The sequence below is a fragment of the Gobio gobio genome (genome assembly GCF_949357685.1).
Source record: "Gobio gobio genome assembly, chromosome: 5".
NCBI classification, from domain to species: Eukaryota; Metazoa; Chordata; class Actinopteri; order Cypriniformes; family Gobionidae; genus Gobio; species Gobio gobio.
Window position 1 is genome coordinate 8,511,097 of NC_137101.1, and position 27,915 is coordinate 8,539,011.

General features: G+C 38.9%; 1 protein-coding gene across 1 annotated transcript in view; it reads left to right on the forward strand.

Annotated features, from left to right (window-relative positions):
- Nucleotides 1-220: 220 nt before the first annotated feature.
- mpped1 (metallophosphoesterase domain containing 1) overlaps nucleotides 221-27,915 on the forward strand; it is a 46,413-nt gene continuing 18,718 nt past the window's right edge. Inside the window, exons 1-4 of the mRNA XM_079818015.1 lie at nucleotides 221-354; nucleotides 1,392-1,792; nucleotides 3,008-3,189; nucleotides 18,321-18,546. Of these exons, the coding sequence (XP_079674141.1) occupies nucleotides 1,626-1,792; nucleotides 3,008-3,189; nucleotides 18,321-18,546 (575 nt within the window). The 5' untranslated portion in view covers nucleotides 221-354; nucleotides 1,392-1,625. The remainder of the gene's footprint in view (nucleotides 355-1,391; nucleotides 1,793-3,007; nucleotides 3,190-18,320; nucleotides 18,547-27,915) is intronic.

Sequence of the window (27,915 nt, forward strand, 5' to 3'; positions counted from 1 at the left end):
CAAAAACGGTTGTATTAGCAATAGTCAAACGTCGGCTTGTGATTATTAATGAAGTTACATGATTGAAGCTCTTAGCCATAGCACGATTCGCAAGAGGAGGGGAGAAAGATCCAGAGCAGCACGAGGGGGAGTGTCTCCCAGCGCGAGACACACACACACACACACACACACACACACACACACACACACACACACACACGCCGGGGCACCACGCGACTCCAGTTCAAACAAACCAGCGCGAGCCTCTGCAAACAGAAGCCGCTGCGTGTTCACGCTCTTCCCGGTTATGTATTAACGTTAGGTGTCTTTACCTGCAAGTCTCCACACTGGCGTTAGACTCTTGAGTTTGAAAAGGTACGTATATTTCTGGTATGTAAATCAGCACCTCATAGATTTTTGAATATGCATGAATATGTATAAGAGTGCGTTGTTATAATAAATGATGCTCGTCTGGAAAGCAGAGACAGTTACCATAGATACAGTCAATACTTGAATGCTCGAGTGATTGATTTTTGGCATTGTTATTATGTGTTTGTTTTATTCCTTGTCATCTAAACAAATTCCGTAATACCTTATCGTGTTTATCTGTCAAAGGACACTTTGTAAAATTAAATAAAATTAATAGCAAATTAATACATTCAAGCCAATCGAACTGTCAATTGCGTTTTGGCTCTTTTTGTGAACCGTTACACTAACAATAATGTGCCAACAAGTATGTGAGTATTATTGTTGGACATGATACCATGTTAATAACATGTTTTTGACATGTAGGATGGTAATACCATGTTTTCTTTAAAATACTTAATATGGTAATCATTCAGTACCATGATATATATCTTAAGTGCAATAATTTTAACACCTGATTCCATCACTTTACTATGTTTTTAATAAGAGCAATGCATGATATTTAGTTTAGTTTAGTTTGAATTGTTATAATTATTTAGTTATTCAAAGCTTTTGTCCCACTTAGTTTGCTAAGTCATCATCCATCTTTTATGAATTGTTATTCTTTTCGCACAAAATTTGAGCACTTATGTATTTCTCAAGGAATGGAGTAGTAAGCTTTCAGCTTACTTGTTATTTCAGTTCAAAATAACATTTTAGCTCCCCTTTCTTTCAAAGGGCTTTTGTGTCCTCTTTCCTCCCAAACAATTGTCTGTTGCGTCGCATCTTTTTTTTTTCTCCTGCTGTCTTGAAAGTGCAGGGAACTCTATTGTTAGACATAGAAATCGTGACAGAATGGTTACCATGGCTTTGTGTAAGATCTCGGCACTAACACACAGGAGAGTGGGACACACCACCGCCAACAATGCGTCTGATTGTGGGTTTTGATAATGTCCCGCTGTCACCACTCGCATTTATCTCGTATCTCGTGCCATTTTTTCCCTCAGGTGTATTGTGGCTGCTGGTGTATTGTGATTGAGGGGAAGCATGCAGGCTCTATATCCCAGCAGTGGAGCCGTACGGTGGGCCAGCCACTGAATACTGTCCTGGACGTCCCAAAGACTTGCACAAGACCATCTGATCCCAGCTAGAGTGGAATCCCTTTAAGCGAACGCCACCGGACAGGCGCGTGCGCGTGTGTAAGAGAGAAAGAGATAGTGTGTGTTTGTGTGTGTGTTGCCATGGCTTTCACACTTTCAGAAATCATGGCAGCCCGACGACAGCAGCAACAGTCTCAGAGAGGAGGAAGAGGAGTGGTGGAGGTGGATGAATACAGCTCCAACCCGACTCAAGCCTTCACCTTCTACAACATCAACCAGGGTCGCTTCCAGCCGCCCCACGTCCACATGTAAGAAACACTGCACCTTTGCTATGGGTCACTATGTTTGACTAGTTGTACGGTTAGTTCTTTCAATGATATTTTTAGCAGCAGCACTTTAATTTGCATGCTGACAGCATCCTTTGTTATAACTGACAGTTTGCATGTTGGAACTCTGTTAAAAAAAAGGGCCGTTCATCACCTGGAAAATGATCAGCAAAAATCTGGACTTAAGGAAAAAGGATTATTCAAAGGATTTTTTTAAATATTTGAAGTAGTTTTGGATTTTTATGAGTTGTAACTCCCATTTGTATTTACCTTTCAATATGCGGTAAATAACAACATGAGCAACATATTACTTAATTTTCTTTATCAACATCTTAGGACAGTGTTCACGATTAATATTAGCAGTTGGTTTGCTTTTTTTTTTCTGAAAAAATTAAGATTAATATATATTTATTTATCACAAAATCTGAATGTCCTGCTCCAATGGCGCCCATGTTGGGTTTAGGACAGGCTGACTAATTGATCACAGAAAACTTGAAACAAATCCTGTGACCAGCATACTCAAGACAGACCAGGCTATGATAAATGATAAAAGAATTTGATGAAAAAATATGTAAAGAGTATATAACTCGTGGTTTACGTTGTCCGCTTTGGGGTTTAAACACCACTGCTATAGACATGATTGGCTGTTGCATCAAAATTCATGCTGTTTTTCAAGCAGCTGACGCCATGAGCGTTGCGTTTTTGAGATACCAAATGCTTCCTATGAAATGCGTCCGGTTGTGTTCACGTGAATATCGTGAATTTGAATTATTCAGGGCTTCCTTAAAGGAGATTAATGAACTAATTGTTCAGGGAAACAACTAACTAGATGCTTTTGAAAATATGTGATGAGAGTTTTTTTTTTTTTAGATTGGCCATATTTCATTGTTTCCCTTTTTTTCATGCCAATTTACAAAGAAAAACAGGTCACAGCTATTTATTTGAATATCTGTGAGTGTGTACCTGTGTGTGTGTGTGTTGTCGGTTGAGTCTGTGTGGTCGACCCAGTAGGAGATGCTCTAAAGTGGGCCATTCTTATTCAAAACTCTACCATGTCCCTCAGAGACCCCTTTCTGCCAATGCAACTGTTTAAGCCGCAAGAGAACGATATATAACCTTATGTATTCCCACACCCCTCTCTCTCTCTCTCTCTCTCTCTCTCTCTCTCTCTCTCTCTCTCTCTCTGTCTTTCCACAGGGTAGATCCGTTACCCCATGACACCCCCAAGCCCCCGGGCTACACACGGTTTGTCTGTATCTCCGACACACACTCGCGCACTGATGCTATTCAGATGCCGTACGGTGACGTCTTACTGCACGCTGGAGACTTCACAGAGCTCGGCCTGCCCAGCGAAGTCAAGAAGTTTAACGACTGGCTCGGTGAGTTTTTAAAAAAATTAGTTCCCTTCCTTAAAAAAATATTTTGCCAGCTGTTTGATTCATGCAACACTTTTATGGATCACAGTCTAAAAGACTGCATATCTAGCCATTTTCTGCACTGATTTCAATGATAAGATATGTTAAGCAGAGCTAAGAGAACTGCAGTCTTACTATTAGCAATAAAACATAATCAGATTATCCAAAATGTTAAATAATGAACATGTAAGATATGCATCGGGATGTGTGTAGCTTTGCGAATGATGCATGTTCAACAGAAGCCTTTATCTTTTGAAAATGAACTATGAAAAATATATACAGTGCCAGTCCAATAGTCTTATTGGAAACACAGACGTATTTCACAGATTTCTGATGTTATTTACATGTCAACAGTAATTTTCATGAACTTGCCTGCTTCATAAATATCACAATATCAACGTGAGTAATAAGGCAGAAGTAAAATGGAGAAAAGGGATGTAATGAGCATTAAACATTCAAGCTTTTGGTGACATTATATAAACATTTAATTTAATATTTTTAATTTCACATGAAATTATAAATGTAATGTTATTTAATTTTATACAGATTATTATTAATATCACCATAGGAAATAAAGCACAGAGATCTTTCAACATAAACGATATCAGAAATCCTGAAAAGATATCTTTTTGAAGTAACACGCTTTGATAATTATAGAATATTTTAGTGAAGTTCAATGTAAATTCAGGTCCTTTTATCACTAGGAGAATATGAAGGGCTGAGATGTTTAGCAGATAGACCATAAGTGGCATGTAGAGGTCTTAGTCATGATGTTTTGCATGTTTTTTACTTATTGTACACATGCATGTGCATGTCCAAGAATATGAGGAAGGTTCAGTAATAAACAGAATAATAAAGATGACTGGTGTTGTTTGAGGAGAGGGAATAGAAAGCAGGAGATGTGGATGGAGGTTAGTCAGCGGGGTGCAGGAGACACCAGTCAGATTAAGACTGTCGCTCGTGTGTCTCATCTTCTTTCCCGCTATTGATTCTCTGCTGTCCTGCCTCTCTCTTTCTTTCTGGCACGCCGTCCCTGTGCCAAAAAGGAAGTTTGCGTGTTTGTTCTCGCGTTTGTCTCTGTATAAATATTTATAACGTGGTTCTTTTTCTCATCTCCGTATCTTTGCTCCTGTGTATCTGAGAGAACTCGCTGCGCGCATGTTTCCTTTATCCAGCAACAATCCTCAGAGATAGGATTTACTTTTTACCTCACAGTACTTTAAAGTGTGTGCAAACACACACTCACACACACACAGTATCACATGGACTTCCTCATATGGTGATGCTCTTAACTCTAACCTAGTCTCAAGGCCTCCTTGTCAGTTATATATTTTTCTCTTTCGCTTCGGCACGCTGATGATTGCTAAATCTGTTTCCTCTCTTTTTGTCTGTGCTCCTCGAGACCGCTTGAACTTGTCAGCCTTAATTTTTTAGCCAGTTTGAGTTCTTCAATAATGGAGCATCACCTTAGTGGCAATACAGCGTAAAGCAACTCGGAGGAGTAGTGGAAGTACATGAAAGACGGTTTATTTATTTAGTGGCTAACATGGATCCAAACTCTAGTTATCATTTATATAAAACTACAACACATGTTTACGTGGTAGCTTGGTAAACTGGGGTTTTGTGTCCTAGTTGTTACTATATGGTGTGTTTTAGCACCTCTGGAATGCTGTAATAAAATGGCTCTCATGGTGCGAGACATGGGGAAAACAGTAATGTGTCAGAGCGATTGAAGATGTCTGTCTTGCGTGTGTTTATATAGACAAAAACATTGCAAAATGGATTGCCGTTTGTAGGTGAGTGATAGACTTGCGTTCATAAATATGGAAAAAACTAGTCATCTAAAGCCACTTTTTTCAATGTCTATTTAATGATTTACTTATCTGCCTTAATAGTGTCCTTTCATTATCTTCATTAGCTTTTCTTAGCAAATATTCAAATTAGGGCTGTCAAAAGATTAATCGCGATTAATCGCATCCAATATAAAAGTTTGTGTTTACATAATATATGTGTGTGTAGTGTACTCTGTTAATTATTATTTATATATAAATACACACACATTCATGTATATATTTAAGAAATATTTGCATGTATATACTGTATATACATTTATATAATCTATAATATATATAAATATAAATTTTTTATATATAAAAATAATATTTTTTTCTTAAATATATACATGCTTGTGTGTGTATTTATATATAAATAATAATTAACAGAGTACACACACATATATTATGTAAACACAAACTTTTATTTTGGATGCGATTAATCGCGATTAATCTTTTGACAGCCCTAATTCAAATATGTGATTTAATTATATTTATTAATTGACACTACCACATTAATTGACATTAATTGACACTATTTGTAGCATGTCGGAGCGCAATTTAAAATCTGTAATTTGAAGAAAATCTGTATTTTTTCTGATCTCTGTGTTTATTGATCTTGAATCACACTGTATACCCAAATAAGTTGGAAAAAATCAAAATATTTGAGGCAATCAGTTACATCAAACATTTTTAGTTAAGAAATTAAAAGTTTTCGTAAGCAGAACTGTCAGATTTGTATTTGTATTTGAAATATTTGAGTAAGCTAATTCATACATTTAACTTTGTAATCAATTATCTTAATATCTTATCTAAATATTTTTAGTAGTGGAAACTTGGCTAGCTTTAACTACCTAATTCAGCAACAGCAACATAAAACATTTAATATATATCTGTTATCAAACTAAGCTCATGCTCCACTTCTCACCATAATGGTTACAAAAAATACAGCATAACAGAAACTATAAAATTAGCATAGTAAAACATTTAAACACTACTATATCCCATTTAACATTAATCTTGCACAAAAACACTTAGCATTTACTCTCCTTTTCGAGTGTCATGGCAAAGCATGCTGGGATATAAAAGTCCCAGCCCAGTTTCAATTTAATTTATATTTGTCTAAATTAAAAGAAACAATTAGCCTGGATGCCAGCCGAACTTAACCCCGCCCACAACATTTGAGGTCGGAAAGTCCGGTCTGGACTTGATCCGTTGTGGAGCAACTAGGGTTGGGCGATATGGCTGAAAACTGTATCACGATATAAGTGTTTCATATCGGTCGATATCGATCATTTTAATGACCTATTTAAAATAAGGACCAGGAGAAAAATATTTTACATTTAAACATTTTAATTTTCAACGTAACCTTCCTCTGATTATAATCCCCTCAGTTAGCAATAAAGGCAGAAATGTCAACACAACCATGGAAAACACTCAAATAATTAAAATATAAACACAAGTCTAAAATCATAATGAACACTTAACAATTATCTCTTAACATTAAGGTGCAGTGCCTCTGTTATTTCTTTGTAACTGTTAGCGTTTAGATGCTTTGTCATTAGGCACTGATGCAGAGTAACATTACCTCTCCTTGTCGTTTCAAAGACTGAATCCGAGATCGCCCCCTATACCCTCAAATAGGGCGCTATTTGAAGGGACAGCCATTTGTAGTGGTGTCCAAAACGATAGTGGACGTTATTGAGTGCACTCATTCTATCCCACTTTGCACCGCAATAACGAGTGTACAGCCGATTTACACACAGCAGCTGTCCGAATTTGCTCACTTGTTTTCATTCACTCACTCAAGTGAACTCTATTAGTGGACTAAAGTAGGGAATAGTGATTGAGGGTTTAGGTGGCAATTTCGTATTCAGCCAAAGTCAAGAATAGCACAACGGCGAGCGTGTCGAGTATAAACACGTCCCCAAACAAACGAGGCGCGCGCGCTCTGGCGGAGCCAGACGAAAGTATAAACAAGGATGGTAAAACAAGTTTGTGGTATTACCAGTCTTGGTGGGGACGACCGTCTTGCAGACGACATTGGTCTGACTACGGTCAGACTTATAAAATCCAAAAAACTGCCATACTGGCGAGCTGACTTGTTTTCCTGTTTTATCAGCTGTTTACTAAAGAATTAATCCAACACGAGACAACGATATGGTGCAACCAAACTGGATACAGTTACATGATTGGCTGTTAGCCTGTCACTCCCTACGTTGCTTGGTTACCAGAGAGCGAGTGCCTTTGTTCATGCAGCCAAACTTGCTTCGCAACCTTTGGTTTCTTCCGACCAAAAAATAATTTTTTTAACGTTTTATCGAACGCATTTTTTATTGATATCGATTAAGTGTCTTATCGCGATACATATCGTTATCGTTTTATCGCCCAGCCCTAGGAGCAACTATGCTCGAACCAGAGCTGTTCGGACCAATCAAATTGTCAGGGCGGGCTTTAGACGATGATGGACAGAGGATAAACAGTAACGTAATCATCCACGTCACCAAAGAGCGCTTGGGTTGAATTCGTTCTAATCCTAAACGGAGATCTTGTTCGCATATGCATTCACCTTTACTATTTCTCTCAGAAATGATGATTGTGTTGGTAAGTACTCAGTGTATCCTTAAATTATTTTTTTTACAACACCGGCAAAGATCGTTACACTCATCTTCTTCTTCTACTTTTTCCAGAGTGCGTGCAGTTAAGTTCTGTTGACAACTTTGCCTCGCTCAACATACGTCACTTACTCCGTTGATCTGATTGGTTGTAGGTCTTTCCTGGTTCGGTTGAAACACGCCTCATAATCACAGCCCAATGAAGCAGTATCAGACTCATATTCTGACTAGAATCTGATTATGACCGCGTCAGGCTAAGAAACAAGTTCAGAAAATTCTAAATAATTCAGCCAATTCAGATGACTTAAAACGTGCCAGTTTTGTGAACTCAAAAGAAAGAGATTTCTAAATACTCATAAAAGTTCATTTGATTGAACTAATTTGCTCAATGCAAGTTTACACTACTCAAACCAATGAATTATTTTGAGCATTAAATTTACAGTGCATTTGTATTTTCCTGCTGAGCAACTGGTGCGAGAAACCGTGCTTGTATCTTCCCCATGTCTCCTTCAGGCTTACACCGGCCGGAGATCATGCTTGAACATAATTTCTTGCAAGAACGGAAAGATCTGAAATGAATCCCTAGTAATCACAAGTGATAGTACAACCTTTCTGGGGGTCATAGAAATGAAGAAGGAGGTCACATGAAATCTGCCTCTCTAGTGGCTGAAGAATAAAATCAATAGTTTTAGTAAGTTACGTCTGTGTGGACTGCAGTAGTAGTCCAGTCCAATTTGAGAAGTTTGCTTGTTCGAGCACTCCCAGGATTCACAGGTGTTTCTGTGAGTTTATTAAGACAATTTGCGCATAGGTGAGGCTGAATTTCAAGAATGAATGTGTTGTTGCATTGTTTCTCAGTCAGTGTACTTTTTCTGTGTGTAAGGGTTGAAGTAGATAATATACTTTCTTTCTCTCAGGTCAGGAAGGTTTGGTAGTTTTTCCCATCTTGTCCTGTCCTGTCCACATTATGAATTATAGATTAGCCCAATGGTGATGTGACGGCTGCGTGGGCTGTGTGAGATGTGTTTCAGTGTGTGGGGTGGAAGATTCTTGGGAGAAAAGTTTACACCTTTCTCACTTCTTTTCTTTTCCCCTCTCTCTCCTCTCAACTTTGGAATTTTCCCTCCATTCTCTCTCTCTGGTCTGTATCTGGAGAGAAAACCATCATGAAACTTTAATGTGCTCTCCCTTTTTCTTCCTTCAAGCTCTACGGCTCTTTTTTTCTGCATTTTTTTTTCACCCTGCCATGGGTTTAGTCAGCTGAAGGTTTAGCTGTGGATTATTAACGAGGAAGCTTGACACTGCTTTACAGTTTTTCACTTAAAGTGTAAAACACAATCTCAGACAAAGATTAAATCATTGTGTAGTTTAGTGTAGTCTATGGATCTGTGTGTATGGCGTTTCATTTGTTTAGCATATTAATATATTTTTCATCTTATTGCTTTTTTAAAGTCGCCTTGAAACAGAAGTTTCGATTGTCTTTTCTTTTGTATTGAGACATACTGTCAATCCAAAAATTATTCAGACACTAGAAATAATTGTTTACTAGTGTGTGTAGGACACTACAGTTCATTTATTTAAGTGAGGATAGCAAAATAAAGTAAACTGGGGCATATTATACCCAAAAATTCTTCATACAGTGACTACCAGTAAAATTGAATTAATAATTTGGGACCAAAATTTTTCAGACACTTTGACCTGACCAAGTGTTTTTTCTTTAATTGCTAATGCGACCTTTTACACCACAGACTGAACAAGATGAAGCATTGCTTGGACATTGGTTGACGTAAATTGGTATTATTTTATTGTATTCTTAAATTTAACAGCTGATTGGTTGATGGTCATGCATTACATACATTTCTATTAAAGTTATATGATATTATCAAGATGAATTTGTTCTGACACAGTTTAACTCTTGTTGAGTTCTCGTCATATTTTATTACAATTTTCTAAACTATAGCAAATAAACTGTGATGATGTTAAAGAGAGACTTAATTTTTGGTTTGACTGTATGGGCCCTATTTTAACGATCTGAAACGCAACTGTCAAAGCGCGAAGCGCAAGTAACTTTGTGGGCGGGTCTCGGCGCTGTTGCTATTCTCCCGGCGGGATAAATGGCTCTTGCGCCCGGCGCAAATCTAAAATGGGTTGGTCTGAAGTAGCTTCATTATTCATAGGTGTGGTTTGGGCGTAACGTGAATAAACCAATCCGAGCGTCATCCAACATTCCCTTTAAAAGCAGGTGCGCAAGTTCCATTATGGATTGCTATTATTATGGCGTATTTACCAGGCGCACGCCAGGAGCGGTTCACAGCCGAGGAGACTGATATGCTTGTAAGAGCAGTGAAAGACAGAGAAGTGAAGTTGTAATGTTGTACATTATGGTAAAGGTGATTTCACAGTCTTTTTTTTTTCAGTCTTTCAGTTTTTTCAGTTTTTCAGTCGATTTTTTTTCCTGGTTCTTGACGGACAAACCAATTTGTCAGATGTCCTTATATACATATATGTCTTGCCACTATTGGGCAAACAGGTCTTATCCTTAATTATTACAATTAGCCTGAATCATTTGTAAGCTAGATTTATGCCTATTTTTTCACATCTTCGTGGCACACCACAATGATTTCCGTCATCTCATGTGTTAATATTTTTTTGTGTAACAATTTATGATTTGCAAAAATAACTGTTGCATCTGTGTAGATTACATGAGCAAAGTGTATGCGCGTTGTGCACGCTATACATTATGGTCAAGCATGCGCCCTTAAAATAGCATAATGAACAACGCGCAACGCGCCACTGACTTTAGACTAGGTTTTTTCTGGTCAGTGGCGCAATTGTTTAATGGAACAGCAAAATAGCACCAGGGATTGTTTGCGCCGGAACACGCCTCCTTTTTTGCGCTGAACCGCCCAGGTAGCGCAAGTTCATTCACTAGTTTAGCGACGTGCTTCTGTGGAGGGAAAAGCGCGCTTTGCGCGGGTGCAAAATAGGAATGACACATGCGTCGGTGTACAAAGTCAATTGCGCTGGGTGCAAGATAGGGCCCTATATCTGAGTGAAGTGGCTTCTTGTACAAGAAAGAATGTCGGCTGGGACATTAGTCCAACGGTGGAAATTGATTGGATAGTTGGACCATTATGGTTTTCCTATTGGTTGATCTCATATAAGTGACAGGTTGTTCCGCCCACACTTTGTAAGAATGTCATCAGAGATGAAAAGAGGGTGGGGGGGGGTTATGATTTAAGAACAAATTAATAAATAATGATGTTTACGGGTAAATCATTTATACTAAATAATGCAATATTCCATTAAAAAATATAAGAATTTCTTACAAGTGTATTAAAAGTTCTGTCTTTATTTACTGGTATGATTTAATTTTTTTTCTAATTTTGAAGAATGTATTTCTCTTTCCCATGACATGACAGTGTCCATCACCTGTCAATGTTTAACATGGAAATAAAAGCACTATAAATGTAGCCCTTACAACCTATGCTTCAGGTATTTTGTAGTATGATTAGGAGCAGAACCACATCTTCTAATGCAAAAAAACAAAAACAAAGGTTTTATGGATTTCCCCACAGAAAATAACTGCATACAATAGAGTAAATATGTGAAAATTGTCCTTTTCATGAAGCAAGTAAAGATAAAAATGAATAATTGCATCACTGTTTTATGTACAGTGTATACAAACTCATAGTTTTACAGATTGAGTTTTTGTTCCTACCTTGTGCCCTGCCACCTGTGTGTGTGAGAGAGACTGATTTCTTATGCATGGGGGGATGCTGTGTGTGTGTGTGTGTGTGTGTGTGTGTGTGTGTGTGTGTGTGTGTGTCTGTTATAATACTGTGTGTTTACATTTCACATGGGCACATGAAGAAACACAAAGAACACCTACACCGTTTGTGTGTTTGTGCACGTTGGCAGAAAGATTCTTCACTTCACTTCTTCAAAGCGTCACTGTTTTCTGTTGAGCTGGGATTATGGACTAAAAAAGAAAGAACTAAAAAGAAGGAAGAGGGTGAACCGAATGGTTGAAACAAGTGAGAAGCATGAACTAAATAAATCAAATGTACAAAATATGCTTTAGAGGGGTCATATAATGAGAAATCAAACATTACTTGAGCTTTTGACATAAAAGCATTCGATGGACAATGAAAACATGAACTCTAACTGTTTTGCAGAACTCAGTCCAAAAACACTGAAAGAAGATTGAAACTAAACTGGAAAAAAAAACACTTGTTGTTTGCTTCCTTAGTTTTAACATTAGATAGATAACTGCATGGCCGCCCACGTCTGATATTCAAACTTTGATTGGCACGTTTCAACAGAGATTGTTTTATGTATTGTTTTAGGCTTTGCAAAGCTGTTATTGAAGTGCAGCGCAAACTATATTAGACTTAACCAAAAACAAAAAAAAACACAGTACATGAGCAAAAACTGCCTGTTAATTATTAAAAAGGGTCACAGAGAGGGTGGGAAATGGTCATGAAAATGTTGGAGGCCAAAAAAGCTTTAAATGGGGAAAAATTAAAAATGGATCTCATTTAATGGTTCAAATAGTAAAATCAACCAATCAGCATCACCACAGTCAGAGTCTTTGATTTTTATCCCATCTACCGTTTGTTCTTACAGGAAAAAAACATTTATGAAAAACAAACTAAACAGCATTGTCGTGTGTAAGAAAGAAAATACAATCTGTTAAAACCCATTCAAAGATGAATATAAACAGAAACTTTTAGAGGCAGGCATTTTCATATTTTCTTTGTAATGTATTGTAGTGACATGAATTATTTATCTAATGAATACACTGTAAAGGCAACATGACAGCATGAAGAATGAGATGGAAACTGAAATGTTTTTTTTGTCCATTTGTGTTTCACAATACAAACTGATTAAATTTAATTTGTGTTAAATGCACAGTTATGCCGTTGGCAGATACTTTCTCAGTCAGCCAACTTACAAGAAAGTGCACGTATCACGTAGGTGGCAAACGTCTCGCAGAACGTCTGCAGCATCACACACACACACACACACACACACACACACACACAGTGTGAGACAGCTCCGTAATCCTCTTGAATGAGCTCTGAATTTTGGAGGTTGGAGGATTTGCTCCATCAAAGTCGAAAGACCACCCACCAGAACAGAAATGACAATAGCACTCAAATCCGGACACTTCCTCTGGGCTTATGCACCTCTAAAGCCCATATTCCAATGGTCCACAACACACACACACACACACACACACACACACACACACACACACACACACACACACACACACACACACACACACACACACACACACACAAAAAAACATGTCAATACTGCAGCTCACAAGACATGTTTAAGAGTGAGACATTTTGTATGGCAAGTGCTTGTGTGTGTGTCTCAAGTTGTTGAACATGCTATTTTCTCAGCACGTATGTCTCTCTGTGAGCACGCACGGGCCTGCATTCATCCGCTTTAATTGCACTCTTTTTGAAGTGAAAAGAACAGAAGCTGTCCGTCAGATTCACAGTGAAATTTAAGCTATTGCCGCCTTGAAAGTGCTTTTGAAATCAATGACAAAGAGCCCAAAAGATAGAAACTAATAACAACAAGCAGCGCACACTCGTCCGTGTGTCCGGATTAGGCATTTTGGGCTGAAATCGGCATGCTTTTTTCTTTTTCTTTTCCGTTTCCCGCTCCTCCTCATCACAAAAGCTTTGGGCTCGTCTTTTCCGTCCTCCCTCTTGCTGGCATTTTGTATTTGTGTGATTGATTGCTTCCAAAGGCTTTTTTTTTTTTTTTTTTTTTGTGTTTCTAAGAGAATGACTCCATTGTAAAATGGTGATTCTCTCTGTAATTCTGCCTTTGAAGGAGTCTGGCCGTTTGTGGAATCTATATGAGAGAGAAAGGGAGTGCGACAAGGAGAGAAAAGAAAGGCAATGAGTGCACAGAGATGAACATATGCACCGGGAGATTTTCACACTTTTGCAGTGCCTACACATGTATGTGAAACTGATGGTGCGCAACATAAACACAATATGGAATTTCTTATCTTTTCTTTTTTTTGATGCAAGGACGCACGTTAACAAATGGCTGTGTGTTGTGAGAACATAGACGAACAGAAGGAAGACTGTCGTGATCCCTAAAAAAAGGGTTATGGACGAACAATTCTACAATTAAAATAATACAATGCAGCTAAACATATAATGGTGCTTAATTAGGATAGTAAAATAAACTTTTATAAGAGAAATACTTCCCATATTTTGTTTTTCTTGACAGGCTGTGCATCTAAGGGTGTGTTCACACTTGTAGTTCGGTTCGTTTGGTCCGGACCAAAAAAACAACAACATTTAGTCCTGGTCTGCTTAGCGTTCACATTGGCATTTTAAAGGATTAGTTCTCTTCAAAATGAACATTTCCTGATATTTCACTCACCCCCATCTCATCCAAGATGTTCATGTCTTTCTTTCTTCAGTCGAAAATAAATTAAGTTTTTTGAGGAAAACATTCCGGGATTTTTCTCCACATCGTAGATTTCCATGGCAACCAAAATGTTGAAGGTGCAAATCATGCAGTTTCAAAGGGCTTTGAAGGGCTTCAGAGGCTCTGCGTGATCCCAGACAAGGAATAGGCTATTATCTAGTGAAACCATCTGTCATTATATTTTTTTTAACCTAAGTTGCTCATCTTGCGCTGCTCTGCGACGCACCAAGGATTGCGTAATCACGTCAGAAAGGTCACGCCAGATGTAGGCAGAAGTACCGCCCTCGTGTTTACAAAGCGCTCGTGCGAAGACTAATACAAACGTCCTTTAGCAACAAACAAAAAAAGGTTAAACAACGATGTCGGACGATTTTGAAGTTGAAGATGGAGTGTTTTGGGTAAAGGGCATTTGTATTAGTCCTCGTACTTCCGCCTACGTCTAGCGTGACCTTTTTTTTTAAAGTGAATGATGGTTTCACTAGATAATAACCTATTCCTCGTCTGGGAGCCTCTGAAGCCCTTCGAAGCGCTTTGAAACTGCATTGATTTGGACCTTCAACATTTTGGTTGCCATGAAAGTCTATGATGTGGAGAAAAATCCTAGAATGTTTTCCTCAAAAAACGTAATTTCTTTTCGAGTGAAGAAAGAAAGACATGAACATCTTGGATGAGATGGGGGGTGAGTGAAATATCAGGACATTTTCATTTTGAAGTGAACTAATCCTTTAACACCCAACCTAAAGATGCTGAACATAAAGACATTGGGATATGTTCACCAACCTGATTGGTTGGCTATTATTACATCATGATAGAACTTACCGAACATCCAAAACAATGCTGTGTGCTGGACTAAATGCGCTCGTTGTATGTTCGTAGCTACATATATTGGGATTTTGACCAGCTGAGAACTTGTGAAGAGCTTATAAAATGTATAAATGAGTCAAAACAACGGCAGGAATCCCTCCGTCACACACACACAAACAAAAATGATAGTGTCAGGAAACGCGGTCCTGAGGCCTGTACCGAACTGTGATGGGCAACATCGCAACTATGATGAGAAAAAAAAAACGATATGCGTGAGCATTCTGTCCTTTTTAGGATCTCATCTTCCTGTTTTTGGTTTGTTTACATGTCCAGAATTCGTTTGGAAGCGGACCAAGACCCAATCTTTTCAGCAGTCTCAGTCCACTTGTTTGGATGGCAGCGTTCACACATGTTCAAATGAACCGCACTAACAGAGCAATCGCACCAGGGTTCATTTTAATTGAATAAAACATGCCAAGTGTGAACATGCCCTAATTGAGCACAACTTCTGTCTCTACTACTATAGGTAAAACGTAGTTACATCGATTCCAACATGGCCAGCCGTAACATTTGTTTGTCTTTTGCATGTTAAACCAATTTGAATTTAAAGTCTTGGTCTTGAAGCAAAACCAGTTGAGAACCTCTGAGGTAGAGGACAATTTATAGTCTTAAGTAGTATAGTCACAGAATAAACCATGACAGGGTGATCAGGACCCATAGCATGTACATTGTTACACCTTTTACACGGATACTTACTTAATCAATATTAAATACTTATTATGCGAGCAGAAGCAGACTGCATAATGCTACGAGAGATATGAAACTTACACAGCATGAAGGAAATCTGTTGCCTGGGACAACAAAATGCTAAGACCAATTAGAATGAAATATTCCGTGTATTATGTAGGGTGTATTGACAGATGTCTGAGAAAGTGATGTTGAAAAGGGTTTGACATGCTTCATTTGAAGATATGAACTGCTTGGGAATCAAATCAGATCTCTGTAAATCAAACGATTGAGCTTGAAGATAGTTCTTTATTACAGAAGTGTTGAGCAAACATATCAGAGCTTTGCCTCTGGAAGGAGGCTTTAAATCGGTAAGATTCTTGTAAAGCATCTGCCACGGACACATAAAACTCACACTTAATTTTTGTCCATGTCTTACTTTTATGATCATCTCCCAGCGATGGTAAAATTGTGCTTATGGCCGCAGATTTTTAGAGGTGCCGTGGAGTATTGTGCGTGTGTTAAGTGTCAGGAAAATTGCTGTTAAGTCACACGCTTTGAGCATAAGCATGTGCGAGGGACCGTGTGTGTGTGTGTGTGTGTGTGTGTGCACTCTGTCATTTTTTTCATCTTTTTTTTTTTTTGTAGGTCCTCAAAACCAGAACCCCCCACATCCTTCCCGCCCACAATTTAATTGCCGCTTTTCAGGGACGCGCTTGGCTGCGTAATTGTCAAAACACAGGCTGACTGAACTCTCCGTCACACCTCAAACCTTACACTTTCTGACGCATCTCATCTCTTTTATGACACTTTTCAAATAAAGGGAACATTTCCAGATGTTTGGCGTAATTTCGCCTCGGATCCGTAGGGCTGCGGGGAGAGCGATTCGGAGAGAGGAGATTTGTGGGGACAGACTGTCTTTGTGTTTGTCAGGCGTGGACAGGTTCGCTCCCCGGTGTGGTGAACATTTTATAGAACCGTGAAAAAGTGGAGATGGCGATGGAACGAGGAGTAATAATATTTGTGCATTTATTGATGTCAGAATTATGAAGTGCTATATTAATTTGCATTGTTCCAGAGAGGAGCCGAAAACAAGTTCTTTAAGAGTCCTCCATCATGCTCTGATTTGCTGCGATGCATTCTGCTAGCCGAAAAACACAAAAGTGCCAATATCAACCAACTTAATACCTCGAGGAGAATGATGTAGCCCACCTTTTTGGCAGGCCCATGCGGCATCTGTGCCGCAGAAAGCAGCTCAGATTTCCTCCGAATTCTTCCGACTGTCATTTACAGTGCTACACATCCCCATCCCCCTTATGTGTTCATTTATTAAAGATTTTGGCTTTTAGGTACCAACAATAGTGCAGTCTCTAAGCTCTGTTTAACACATTTTGACAGATTTTCCCTCAAAATGTATTGAAGAAAATGCAAAAACAAAAAAGACCTGTCTAGACCTGCTTATTAGTTTAAAATTGGTTCAAGGCTTGTAAGTGAAAGGTTGCAGGTTTGAATCAAGACACTTAGCACCAGATAGACTATTGTCACTAAAGGGTTCCCACAGTCGTGGGAAAAATGAGAGGCGATTATTTAAAGGGTTAGTTCACCCAAAAATGAAAATTCTGTCATTAATTACTTACCCTCATGTCGTTCGACACCCGTAAGAACTCCGTTCATCTTCGGAACACAAATGAAGATATTTTAGTTGAAATCTGATGGCTCTGAAAGGCCTCCATTGGCACAATGCACGGTTCACTCTCAAGACCCTTAAAAGACACTAAAGACGTCGTAACAAAGTCCATCTCACTACAGTGGTTCTACAATAACTTTATGGAGTGACGAGAATAGTTTTTGTGCGCAAAAAAACCCTAAATAACGACTTCTATAGTGATGACGATTTCAAAACACGGCATCATGAAGCTTCGAAGCGTTATGAATCAGTGAGTCGATTCAGCAGTTTGGCGGTTTGACACGCAATCCGAATCATGATTCGACTCACTGATTCATAACGCTTCGAAGCTTCATGATGCAGTGTTTTGAAATCGGTCATCATGATATAAGTCGTTATTTAGGGTTTTTTTGCGCACAAAAACTATTCTCGTCACTCCATAAAGTTATTGTAGAACCACTGTAGTGAGATGGACTTTTTAACGACGTCTTTAGTACCTTTTAAGGGTCTTGAGAGTGAACCGTGCATTGTGCCAATGGAGGCCTTTCAGAGCCATCAGATTTCAACTAAAATATCTTCATTTCTGTTCTGAAGATGAACGAAGGTCTTACGGGTGTCGAACGACATCAGGGTAAGTAATTAATGACAGAATTTTCATTTTTGGGTGGTGAACTAACCCTTTAAAAAAAGGGGGGATTTCATTGATAATAAAAATGCCAGAAAATAATACAATCTTCAGTAGAATCTAAAAAAGTAATGATAATTGCTCTAGTGAACATTGATTTTCTAGTTATTCTTAGCTCAGATCAGATACAATTTATTTTGAGTGCAGTGTCTTCAAAATGTTTCTTAAAAAAGTCTTGGAAAGTTATGGAAATATGTTCGTAAAAAAGCGTGGGAGCCGATAAATAATAAAATAAATATGATAACCCGTCCCTAACGAAGGCACTGTATCATGACAGCTGCTTTCTCTTTCCTCAGGCACTCTGCCCTACGAGATAAAAATCGTTATAGCTGGGAACCACGAGCTGACATTCGATCAGGAGTTTATGGCAGACCTGATAAAGCAGGATTTCTACTACTTTCCTTCGGCCTCCAAACTCAAGCCGGAGAACTACGAGAACGTGCAGTCCCTGCTCACCAACTGCATCTACCTGCAGGACTCTGATGTTACCGTCAGGGGCTTCCGCATCTACGGCTCACCCTGGTGAGTGTCTCGCTCTCTCTCTCTCACGCACGCTTTCTCAAGTCTTCCTGTCACCGTGTTTGTCACCATATGTTGTTGTGTTGTCCCTTCCCCCTCAAGTCTTCCTCATTTTCTGCTCCTTCTTCCCTCATTCTGTCTATCTCTCTTGTTAACACTTCTTTTGCCACCCCTCCGTGTCCTGCGATTTACCTCTGTGCCAGTGTGTGTGATAACTATGTGTGTTTGTTACTTGCAAGCCCTGAATTCTAAGTATAAACGCAGATGTATTGTAAATGCATGCCAGGTAATTGTTTTTTAAATGAAGTTGGCCCGTGCAGCAATGTGTGTGGGTGTATTTTCTAAACTTTCAGGAGCAAATATGTCCTTAGAAGAATAGTAAAGCGCAATGAAACCACATGGAGGTGTCGCTAAAATGAAAAACAGATTCATATAGGGGATAAATGATGTTTTCTGTCATAACTAAGAGTAAAGGTGTTTTAGGGTTTGCCTCTAGTAATTATAATTTGATATAAACAAATTATTTTGTTATTTATATTGTATATTATATATTGTAATATATATATACTATAAATTATATATTGTTTATAACAAAAGCAAAAAATGGGAATAAATAAGACTCATTTTAATCGTAATTATGAAGTATAATAATATTAATACATTTACAAATAATTTATTATTATAGTAATACGTTTAGGGTTTGGTTTGATACCAACAATAGAGGTCTATGATATGTTCTCATTTTTATAGCCAGGTGTGAGAGGTGGAATGTGTGTGTGTGTGTGTGTGTGGCCCATCTAAGGTGTGTTCACTGACAGATGGTTCCTGCAAATATCACAGTAAGCCCTTACATCAAAGTTGATAAATAAGCATGTATATATGTGTGTGTGTGTGTGTGGCTTGTCAAGCTAACGGTGTTTACAACAGTCATGAACTCATGAGTTAGATTAAAACCATCCAGTATTAATCCACTCCGATATGTCGTGACAGAAATCCTCATCTCATGCCAGCGTTCTTGTGTGTATGTGTGTTTACACATGCAGACCTAAAAAAACATAAGCACTGCTGAGATCTGGTAATAGCATTCCACCATAGTGCGCCTGTGAGCTTCTCTCTGTCTTTTATCATCATCATCCCTCTCTCTGTCAGTCCATCTAGTCCAGTGCCATCTATCCATTTTTCTCCTCCTGTCACTGTAGAGTTGTCGACGCTCCGCCACACTGGGGCAGAGTGGCAAAACTCTCATCTCCATGGAGATTTTGTTCTGGTGAAGTCGCCCGGATTTATGGGCCGAGTCCTGTGTTGCTGCGGGCGATGGCTGTCTGTGATCTGTGCAGCGCTGCATTGCTCAGTAGAGTCGTCCATCTCCTTTTCTGCTTCTTAATATACTGCTCTGTCCCCAAAGCTGTCTATTTAATGACATATTAAGTGTCAAGGCTGTTCCAAATGCTAGGCTATGTATTCGGGCTGCCTTCTACGATACCTCGTTTTTGGCCAGATCATTCTCATTATTGCATGTATTCTTCACAGAAAGGAAAATCCCAGAGAGAATTTCAACAAAAAAAAATGAAAACAAAAAAATTATTCCAAAGTATACATATAACTAAGAAGTCACTTTTGAGGTTCCATTTCAGTTAAAGGGTTAGTTCACCCAAAAATGAAAATTCTGTCATTAATTACTTACCCTCATGTCGTTCGACACCCGTAAGACCTCCGTTCATCTTCGGAACACAAATGAAGATATTTTAGTTGAAATCTGATGGCTCTGAAAGGCCTCCATTGGCACAATGCACGGTTCACTCTCAAAACCCTTAAAAGGTACTAAAGACGTCGTTACAAAGTCCATCTCACTACAGTGGTTCTACAATAACTTTATGGAGTGACGAGAATAGTTTTTGTGCGCAAAAAAACCCTAAATAACGACTTATATAGTGATGACGATTTCAAAACATGGCATCATGAAGCTTCGAAGCGTTATGAATCAGTGTCGAATCATGATTCGGATTGCGTGTCAAACCGCCAAACTGCTGAAATCGCGTGACTTTGGCGATCCAAACTGCTGAATCGACTCACTGATTCATAACGCTTCGAAGTTGAATATAAGTCGTTATTTAGGGTTTTTTTGCGCACAAAAACTATTCTCGTCACTTCATAAAGTTATTGTAGAACCACTGTAGTGAGATGGACTTTGTAACGACGTCTTTAGTACCTTTTAAGGGTCTTGAGAGTGTAAAGTGCATTGTGCCAATGGAGGCCTTTCAGAGCCATCAGAGTTCAACTAAAATATCTTCATTTGTGTTCTGAAGATGAACGGAGGTCTTACGGGTGTCGTACGACATGAGGGTAAGTAATTAATGACAGAATTTTCATTTTTGGGTGAACTAACCCTTTAAGAAGCTTAGAAGGCAGCTGTCTATGTAGGAAGATAGAACGCTATAGGTTTGGAAAAGAGCTTATGCTGTCCATCAACTACTCAGAAGTTCAACGAAGACCACAGCAGCATCACATCACTTCCTTCAGAATTAGACCTTTAGGGGTACAAAAGCTTGTCCTTGGGACAGTATCCTGAAAGGTACACTTTTGTATTGAAACTAATATACACCCTTTAGGGTTTTGAGAGTATTTGAGAGTACTGCCACTGTTACAAAAACAACTGCAGCACAACACAATGAAACAAAATGCAAAGATCTTCAGCAGAAGCATCATGCTCATTTGTACCTGCTCTCTTTTTTTTTTTTTTTGCCAATTGGATTTTAAATTGTTTTACAATATACAAAAAACTGCCAATAGACTATCCTGCCTTACATTTGTATTAAGAACTACTAAGTAGGCTTGTCTTTTATTTGTGTTCCTTATCTTTCCTAAGAGATTTTCACACTTGAAATAGGTAACCCTGGGTCATTTCTAAACCCTGGGTAAATTTAGCTGCACACTAAACCCTGGGTTAACATTTATATGTGCATATTTGCTGTGTCAGTGTCATTCATTGGACAATCTAGGCATGCAATCTGTTTAAATAAAGGTTCTAGCTTTGCGCATTCTCATATTATATATTGCTCTCAGGAAAAATGTGTAAACATTTTATCTTTAGTGGTACAGCTGCCTGTCACTGGGGCAGTACACTTAAGATGACATCTTTGTACCTTTTTACTCTTTAAGGTGCATATTAGTACCTTAGAGTAGCAATACGTACTTACTTTTAGGGGTAAAAAAGGGACAAAGATGTCCTTTTAACTTGGGTACTGCCCCAGTGACGAGCTGTTGTACCCCTAAAGATAACATTTTTACACTTTTTTTTCTGACAGTGAATGGAAGAACGGAACGTTCTTTACTGCAATTGTTGTGTTTTCGGTTCCCAATTAATATTTTTCACCTCAAACGCTGACACTACTATTTATACAATGCTCTGTGTTACATGACTGTCCATAGCATGTGAATATGAGTCACGCGATTGGTTGTTAAGCGTCTAGTTGTAACATTCTAACACAGGATCATGTCACACGTTTGTCACTGCAATGCGGGGTTTACATCGCATAAGTGGTGCTAGTGGCAGGGAAAAGGTTGTGCTAACCCCTCTTCTAAATTTCAAGTGTGAACCGTTCATTTACCCATGGTTAAAAGCGGGGTTTAAAACGACAATAAGCCACTGGACCCCCTTATAAAACCTTATTTTTTTTTACAATTTTAATCATTTGAAACTAGACACACTTTCTTGAATAATACAGCTCCTATGGGTCCAGATCTTTAGCAGTGCCTTAAAGGGATAGTTCATCCAAAAATGACAATCTTGCCATTACTTACTCACCCACTCAGTTGTTCCAAACATGTATGTTGAACACAAAAGAAGATATTTTGAAGAATATAGTTGACTGCCCTAGTATTTTTTTCTCCATACTATGGAAGTCAATGGCTATACCATCCATCTTCTTTTGAGTTCAACAGAAGAAAAAATATCATACAGGTTTGGAACAACTTGGAGAGTTAGCAAATGAAAACAAAATTTTTGGTTGAATTATCCCTTTAAACCCCTCCGAGGGGGTTGTTCCGTGCAGCTGAAAAGCTCATTTAAGTACCTGAAGTCTACTAAAATTCCTCAATAGAAATGATAATAAGAAAACGCCAGAGACTAGTCGACCTCTATAATTGACTAGTGGTTGCTGGACACATCCCTGCTCGTAATATCCGTGCTTTCACGCACACGCTCACTCTCCTCTACCGGGCTAAATGAGATCTTGGCACGCTGCATTCTTTCCTAAATCCTGACTATTTGTCATACGGTGATTCTGGAATGAAAAGAACTGCATGGGGGAAACATGTGGCGTGTTTTTTCAGTTTTTTTCTGTTCTGCTGACGCTAATGCAAGTTTACAAGTCATTTGTCATCCGCAGATCTGCAAATGCAGAGACGCGTGGTGCGTTTGTGCCTATTTGTGTGCGTGTGTGTGAGCCGGTGTGGGTGGATCAAGTATTAAGGATGGCTGTCCCTTTCAGAAGAGCGTGAAGCACAAACAATGTGTAGGACCCACAGCACATATCGCTCTCAGCTAAACGCACTCGCCCACTTTTTTTGTAAGTTGAATACAGAAGGTGGTCTGGTGGAAGCTAGATATTTTACTTTTAAACATGTTAAATATGGATATTTTTCTTACACAAACCCATCGATTCACTTCAGAAGGTCTTTATTAACCCCCCGGAGCCATGTGGATTACTTTTATAATGGAGAAATGCAATTTTTTGGGGTTCAAATTTTGGGCTGCCATTATAAAGCTTGGATTAGCCATTTTTTAATAAAACTCTGATTGTATTTGCCTGAAAAAAGAATGTCATATACACCTAGGATGGCTTGTAAATCATGGGGTAATTTTCCTTTTTGGGTGAACTATCCCTTTTAATCGAGCTGTCTAATCCAAATCTAGATCTTCTGAAGAGACACGAGATCTTTGTATGATGAACAGATTTACAATGCACATACTGTGGTAAATACAGATGTTTAGATGCATGTGTGACATGCGAGAACAACATGAGAGTGAGTAAATGGAGACAGAATTACATTTTTTGGATGAACTAGAATATTTTGATACGCTTTGTGATTTTAGAACTGTGATGGATTGCATCTAACAATCACTGGAGCGTTACTCCTCAAAGTAAAAGCACAAACCATATTTAAATCACCATATCGCTTTTAGTTTTAGATTATTCAAAGTGTTTTAGATGGTTTATTCTTATCATGTAAGTGCATTAATAGTGTGAGAGGCAGGTCATAGTGAGCACAGGGAGAGTCTGTGTAAGAAATCTAGTGAATGGCTGCATTGAAAGCTCCTGTACTCCATGAGGGGAAAAAAAATAAGTTTCAGTTACAGTACTACATTAAAATACTATATATAACATTAAATATTATGTATAGTAATTCAATGGGTGAATATTTGATTTACCAGTAAAAAAAAGGGCCCTACATTATTTATATGTAGTCAGTGACAGAGTGCAAGCATGTGTCCAATATATTTTTAGTTTCAGAATCATTAATATTTTGGTTCTTGTGTCACCAGCATTGTCCTGTGCATTGGGGACCAGGACCAAGTTTAAGTCTATTACAAGTTCACCATCCACATCCATACCAAATTTAGCCTTTTGAGTGGCTTAAAATATTGTGATGGTATCGTATTGTGAGTTCAGTATGGAGATACACTATATTGCCAAAAGTTTTGGGACGTCTGCCTTTAAATACACATGAACTTTAATGACATCCCATTCTTAATCCGTATGGTTTAATATGGAGTTGGCCCACCCTTTACAGCTATAACAGCTTCAACTCTTCTGGGAAGGCTTTCCACAAGGTTTATGAGTGTGTTTATTGGAATTTTTGACCGTTCTTCTAGAAGTGCGTTTGTGAGGTCAGGCACTGATGTTGGACGAGAAGGCCTGGCTCGCAGTCTCCGCTCTAATTCATCCCAAAGGTGTTCTGTCGGGTTGAGGTCAGGACTCTGTGCAGGCCAGTCAAGTTCCTCCACACCAAACTCGCTCATCCATGTCTTTATGGACCTTGCTTTGTGCACTGGTGTGCAGTCATGTTGGAACAGGAAGGGGCCGTTCCCAGACTGTTCCCACAAAGTTAGGAGCATGAAATTGTCCAAAATGTCTTTGTGTGCTGAAGCATTAAGAGTTCCTTTCACTGGAACTAAGGGGCCAAGCCCGACCCCTGAAAAACAACCCCACACCATAATCCAAACTTTACACTTGGCACAATGCAGTCAGGCAAGTGCCGTTCTCCTGGCAACCTCCAAACCCAGACTCATCCATTGGATTGCCAGACAGAGAAGTGTGATTGGTCACTCCAGAGAACACGCCTCCACTGCTCAAGAGTCCAGTGGTGGTGTGCTTTACACCACTGCATCAGATGCTTTAATGCAAAGATGTGGAACAGGATCAGCAAATGACACAAGCTGGACTGAAACTCGCATCTCCTACAAGAGCACCACAGCTAAACATATCAAGAGTATTGGCCATGGCTGTGTGACAGAACTCTTTGTTTTGCTGTCAGTCTTTCTGCAATGACTAGATCATTAAAAGCAGAAGAGATTAAGAGTAAAACACTTTCTGTCTGTCTTGTTCTCTTGCTCTGAGGGCAGCAGGGGGCTTCTTACGCTGTTATAAAGCACAGCAGGGCATCCATAAGCAAAGACAGATGATCAGCGTCAGTGTTCTTGAACACCTGGCTGCCAACATGTATATGTGTAGGTTTGCCCGGTGCCATGCTAGCGCTTGGAGTAACGTGGAGTAATGCAAAATTACTAAATCAAGATGGGAGAACTGGTCATTAATAGGTATTTTAGTATTAGATATATCAGTATTTAGTATAGGATTATACAAAAATAGTGTAATATAGAACAATCTACATAAAAGTTTATGGTTTTATTCTTTTTTTTAAATGAATTTCTATCAGATTTCGGAATACTATTTACCCATTAACATGATATAAAGTTACTCATTCTATGATTTTATTTATTTTAGTACTTTAGTCGTACTGCTAACCTCATATGTGCATGTGGGATTTAACAAGTGTTTAAGCAGTTTTTATTGTTGTTTAAGATCAGTGACAGCCATCAAAAAGTTTGTCTTGAGAAAGATGCAAAGAGGGAGGAGGGGAAACAGCATAAAGGAGCAAGCAGACTTTTTCCCCTTTAAAACTGAAATGAAAATAGAAGAAATGTTCGCTATCCAGTGACTCCACGAGGAATAATTATTGCCAGAGATGCAAAAGACTCCGTAATTAGATTTTTTAATTATTGAGGATTTGCTTCTCCTCTGTAGTGGCCCAATTAAAGAAGCTCATCAAAACAAAAAAAAAGAAAGGAGAGGCAGAAAGTAAAGTGAAAGACAGAGAGGATGTGTGTTTTCTCTTCTCTTCTGGTGTACCTGCCTTCCCTGTGTTTGATGACTCCTCTTTACTGATGAAGAGGACACGGCACAAGCCGCTAATGAACGACCCTTCATTTGGACAAAGCAAACGATTAAAAAAAAAGGTGGGGAGGAACTGTGCCTAATGATCGAGAGGACAGTGTGGCGGTGGATAGATATATAAAACAGTGCGTTTAACTGCTTGACCTTGTCGGCACGTCTGTGTGAATTAATTAAAGTGGCGGCTGATGTGGAGAGTGATTTGAGAAGAGAGGAGAGATTAGTACAGTATCAGTCATGTCTCCCTACGGGGAAAAGAGCTCACCGCTTCGGCTATGTAGGGCTGGCCACTGGAGGACCCCCTCAATTAACATCTGAGATGCCTGAGGGAGAGGGGGGTGTCTGAACGGCCTAGTCCTGTCATGTAGACCCCTCACGCAGGCTCACACACTTGAGTTAGCTGCTCTAAACACAGAGAAGTTGTTCGACCTTGTCTTTTTCCATCTGCTTTGGATTTTTTTTCTTCTTAAAGGCTTTTTCACATGGCTTGTGCTTCAACTTCCGGACTTGGGCGTTATGGGCTTTTATGAGGCTGCCATTAAGCAAGAAAGTACTAGTAATTAGTGTTAGACTGATATATATCGGCCGGCCGATATATCGGGCCGATATTTGCATCGGCCGATACAAGGCTGCTGCGTTCGCTGATATTTTTTTCAAGAGATTAAGTTAAGTGCTTATTTTATTTATTACATTCAATATGTACCATTTTATTCTAACACATAATGTCCAGTTTGTCGACCATTTCTTTGTGTAAGAAATCAATTGGATTTATTCATTAAAATGGTCACCAACACAATGGTAACGGTCAGTGTCAGAAATTTATTTTATTTATGCTTTATGAGTGAAATTTGCCCTGGGAGTGACACCCAACGCCCAGTTTGTTGTCCATTTTTGTTAAATAAATCAAATGAACACTATGGACCTTATGAGGGCTTACAATACAACTCTGATTGTTGTCTATTTATATTTTTGATCAAATAATTCATATTAATTATTACATTGAAAGGGTCACTCCAGTGTCAAAACCTGTAACTAGATGGCCCTAGAATAAAATATTGTAATATATTTTGTAATTTATTTTGTAAAAATACATTTAATTTATAAAATTATAATATATTGGTAGGCATAGACCACAGTTAGAAATAATTGCATTTTTTTCTGCATTTTAAATCACTGCAAATAATCATTGACAGAGTGCTTTTGAAACGTCAGAGATAAAGTTTTTGCACAAAAAAAAAGACATAAAAAAAGTAAGGTAAGCTGTAGCTTAATGCCCCATAGAGTTAAATGCATTAGGGACACGAAGGGCCTTCAAGGTGCGGACCAGATATTTCAACGCGCCAGTCTTTTCAGCCTGTTATCTATGTGTCAATCACTCTGTCTGGGAAAGCAATAGAAAAGAAAGCTTTTATATTAAAAGCAGCTGAATGTGGGGCTTCATGTCTTGGCTGGATGTTACCTGTAAATTGGTCTCCAAGGCTAAAACTCCTCGCTCGCACCGCGCTTGTGTCTTCGCACATATGTGAGCACGGACGGCTCTGGGGAATTTCTTTACATTCTCATAAACGCTGAATTTGTTTACCTGCGAAACAGGCGAGATAATACACTTTATCTCTGTCCTTCTCCATAACGCCACCCGCTTTATCAGTCGCAGTCTGCATCCGACTGTGGCGTAAATTGAAAAAAACGATTCGGAGAATAAATTACACACCGTATTAAGCGAAAGACGGACCGTACAATGCTTCATACCCATCCTGTATTCATTCTGGTGTCTTTTTCCGGCTGCTGCCTCTTCAGCGCTGGCTGTGGCGTGTGGTCGGGCGTCAGAATTAGCTGCCCCACAGCGATGGCTAATCAACACACTTTCACACTTCCTGAGGAGGAGGATATGTAACCCTCTCCCTCCCTTTTCCTCTTT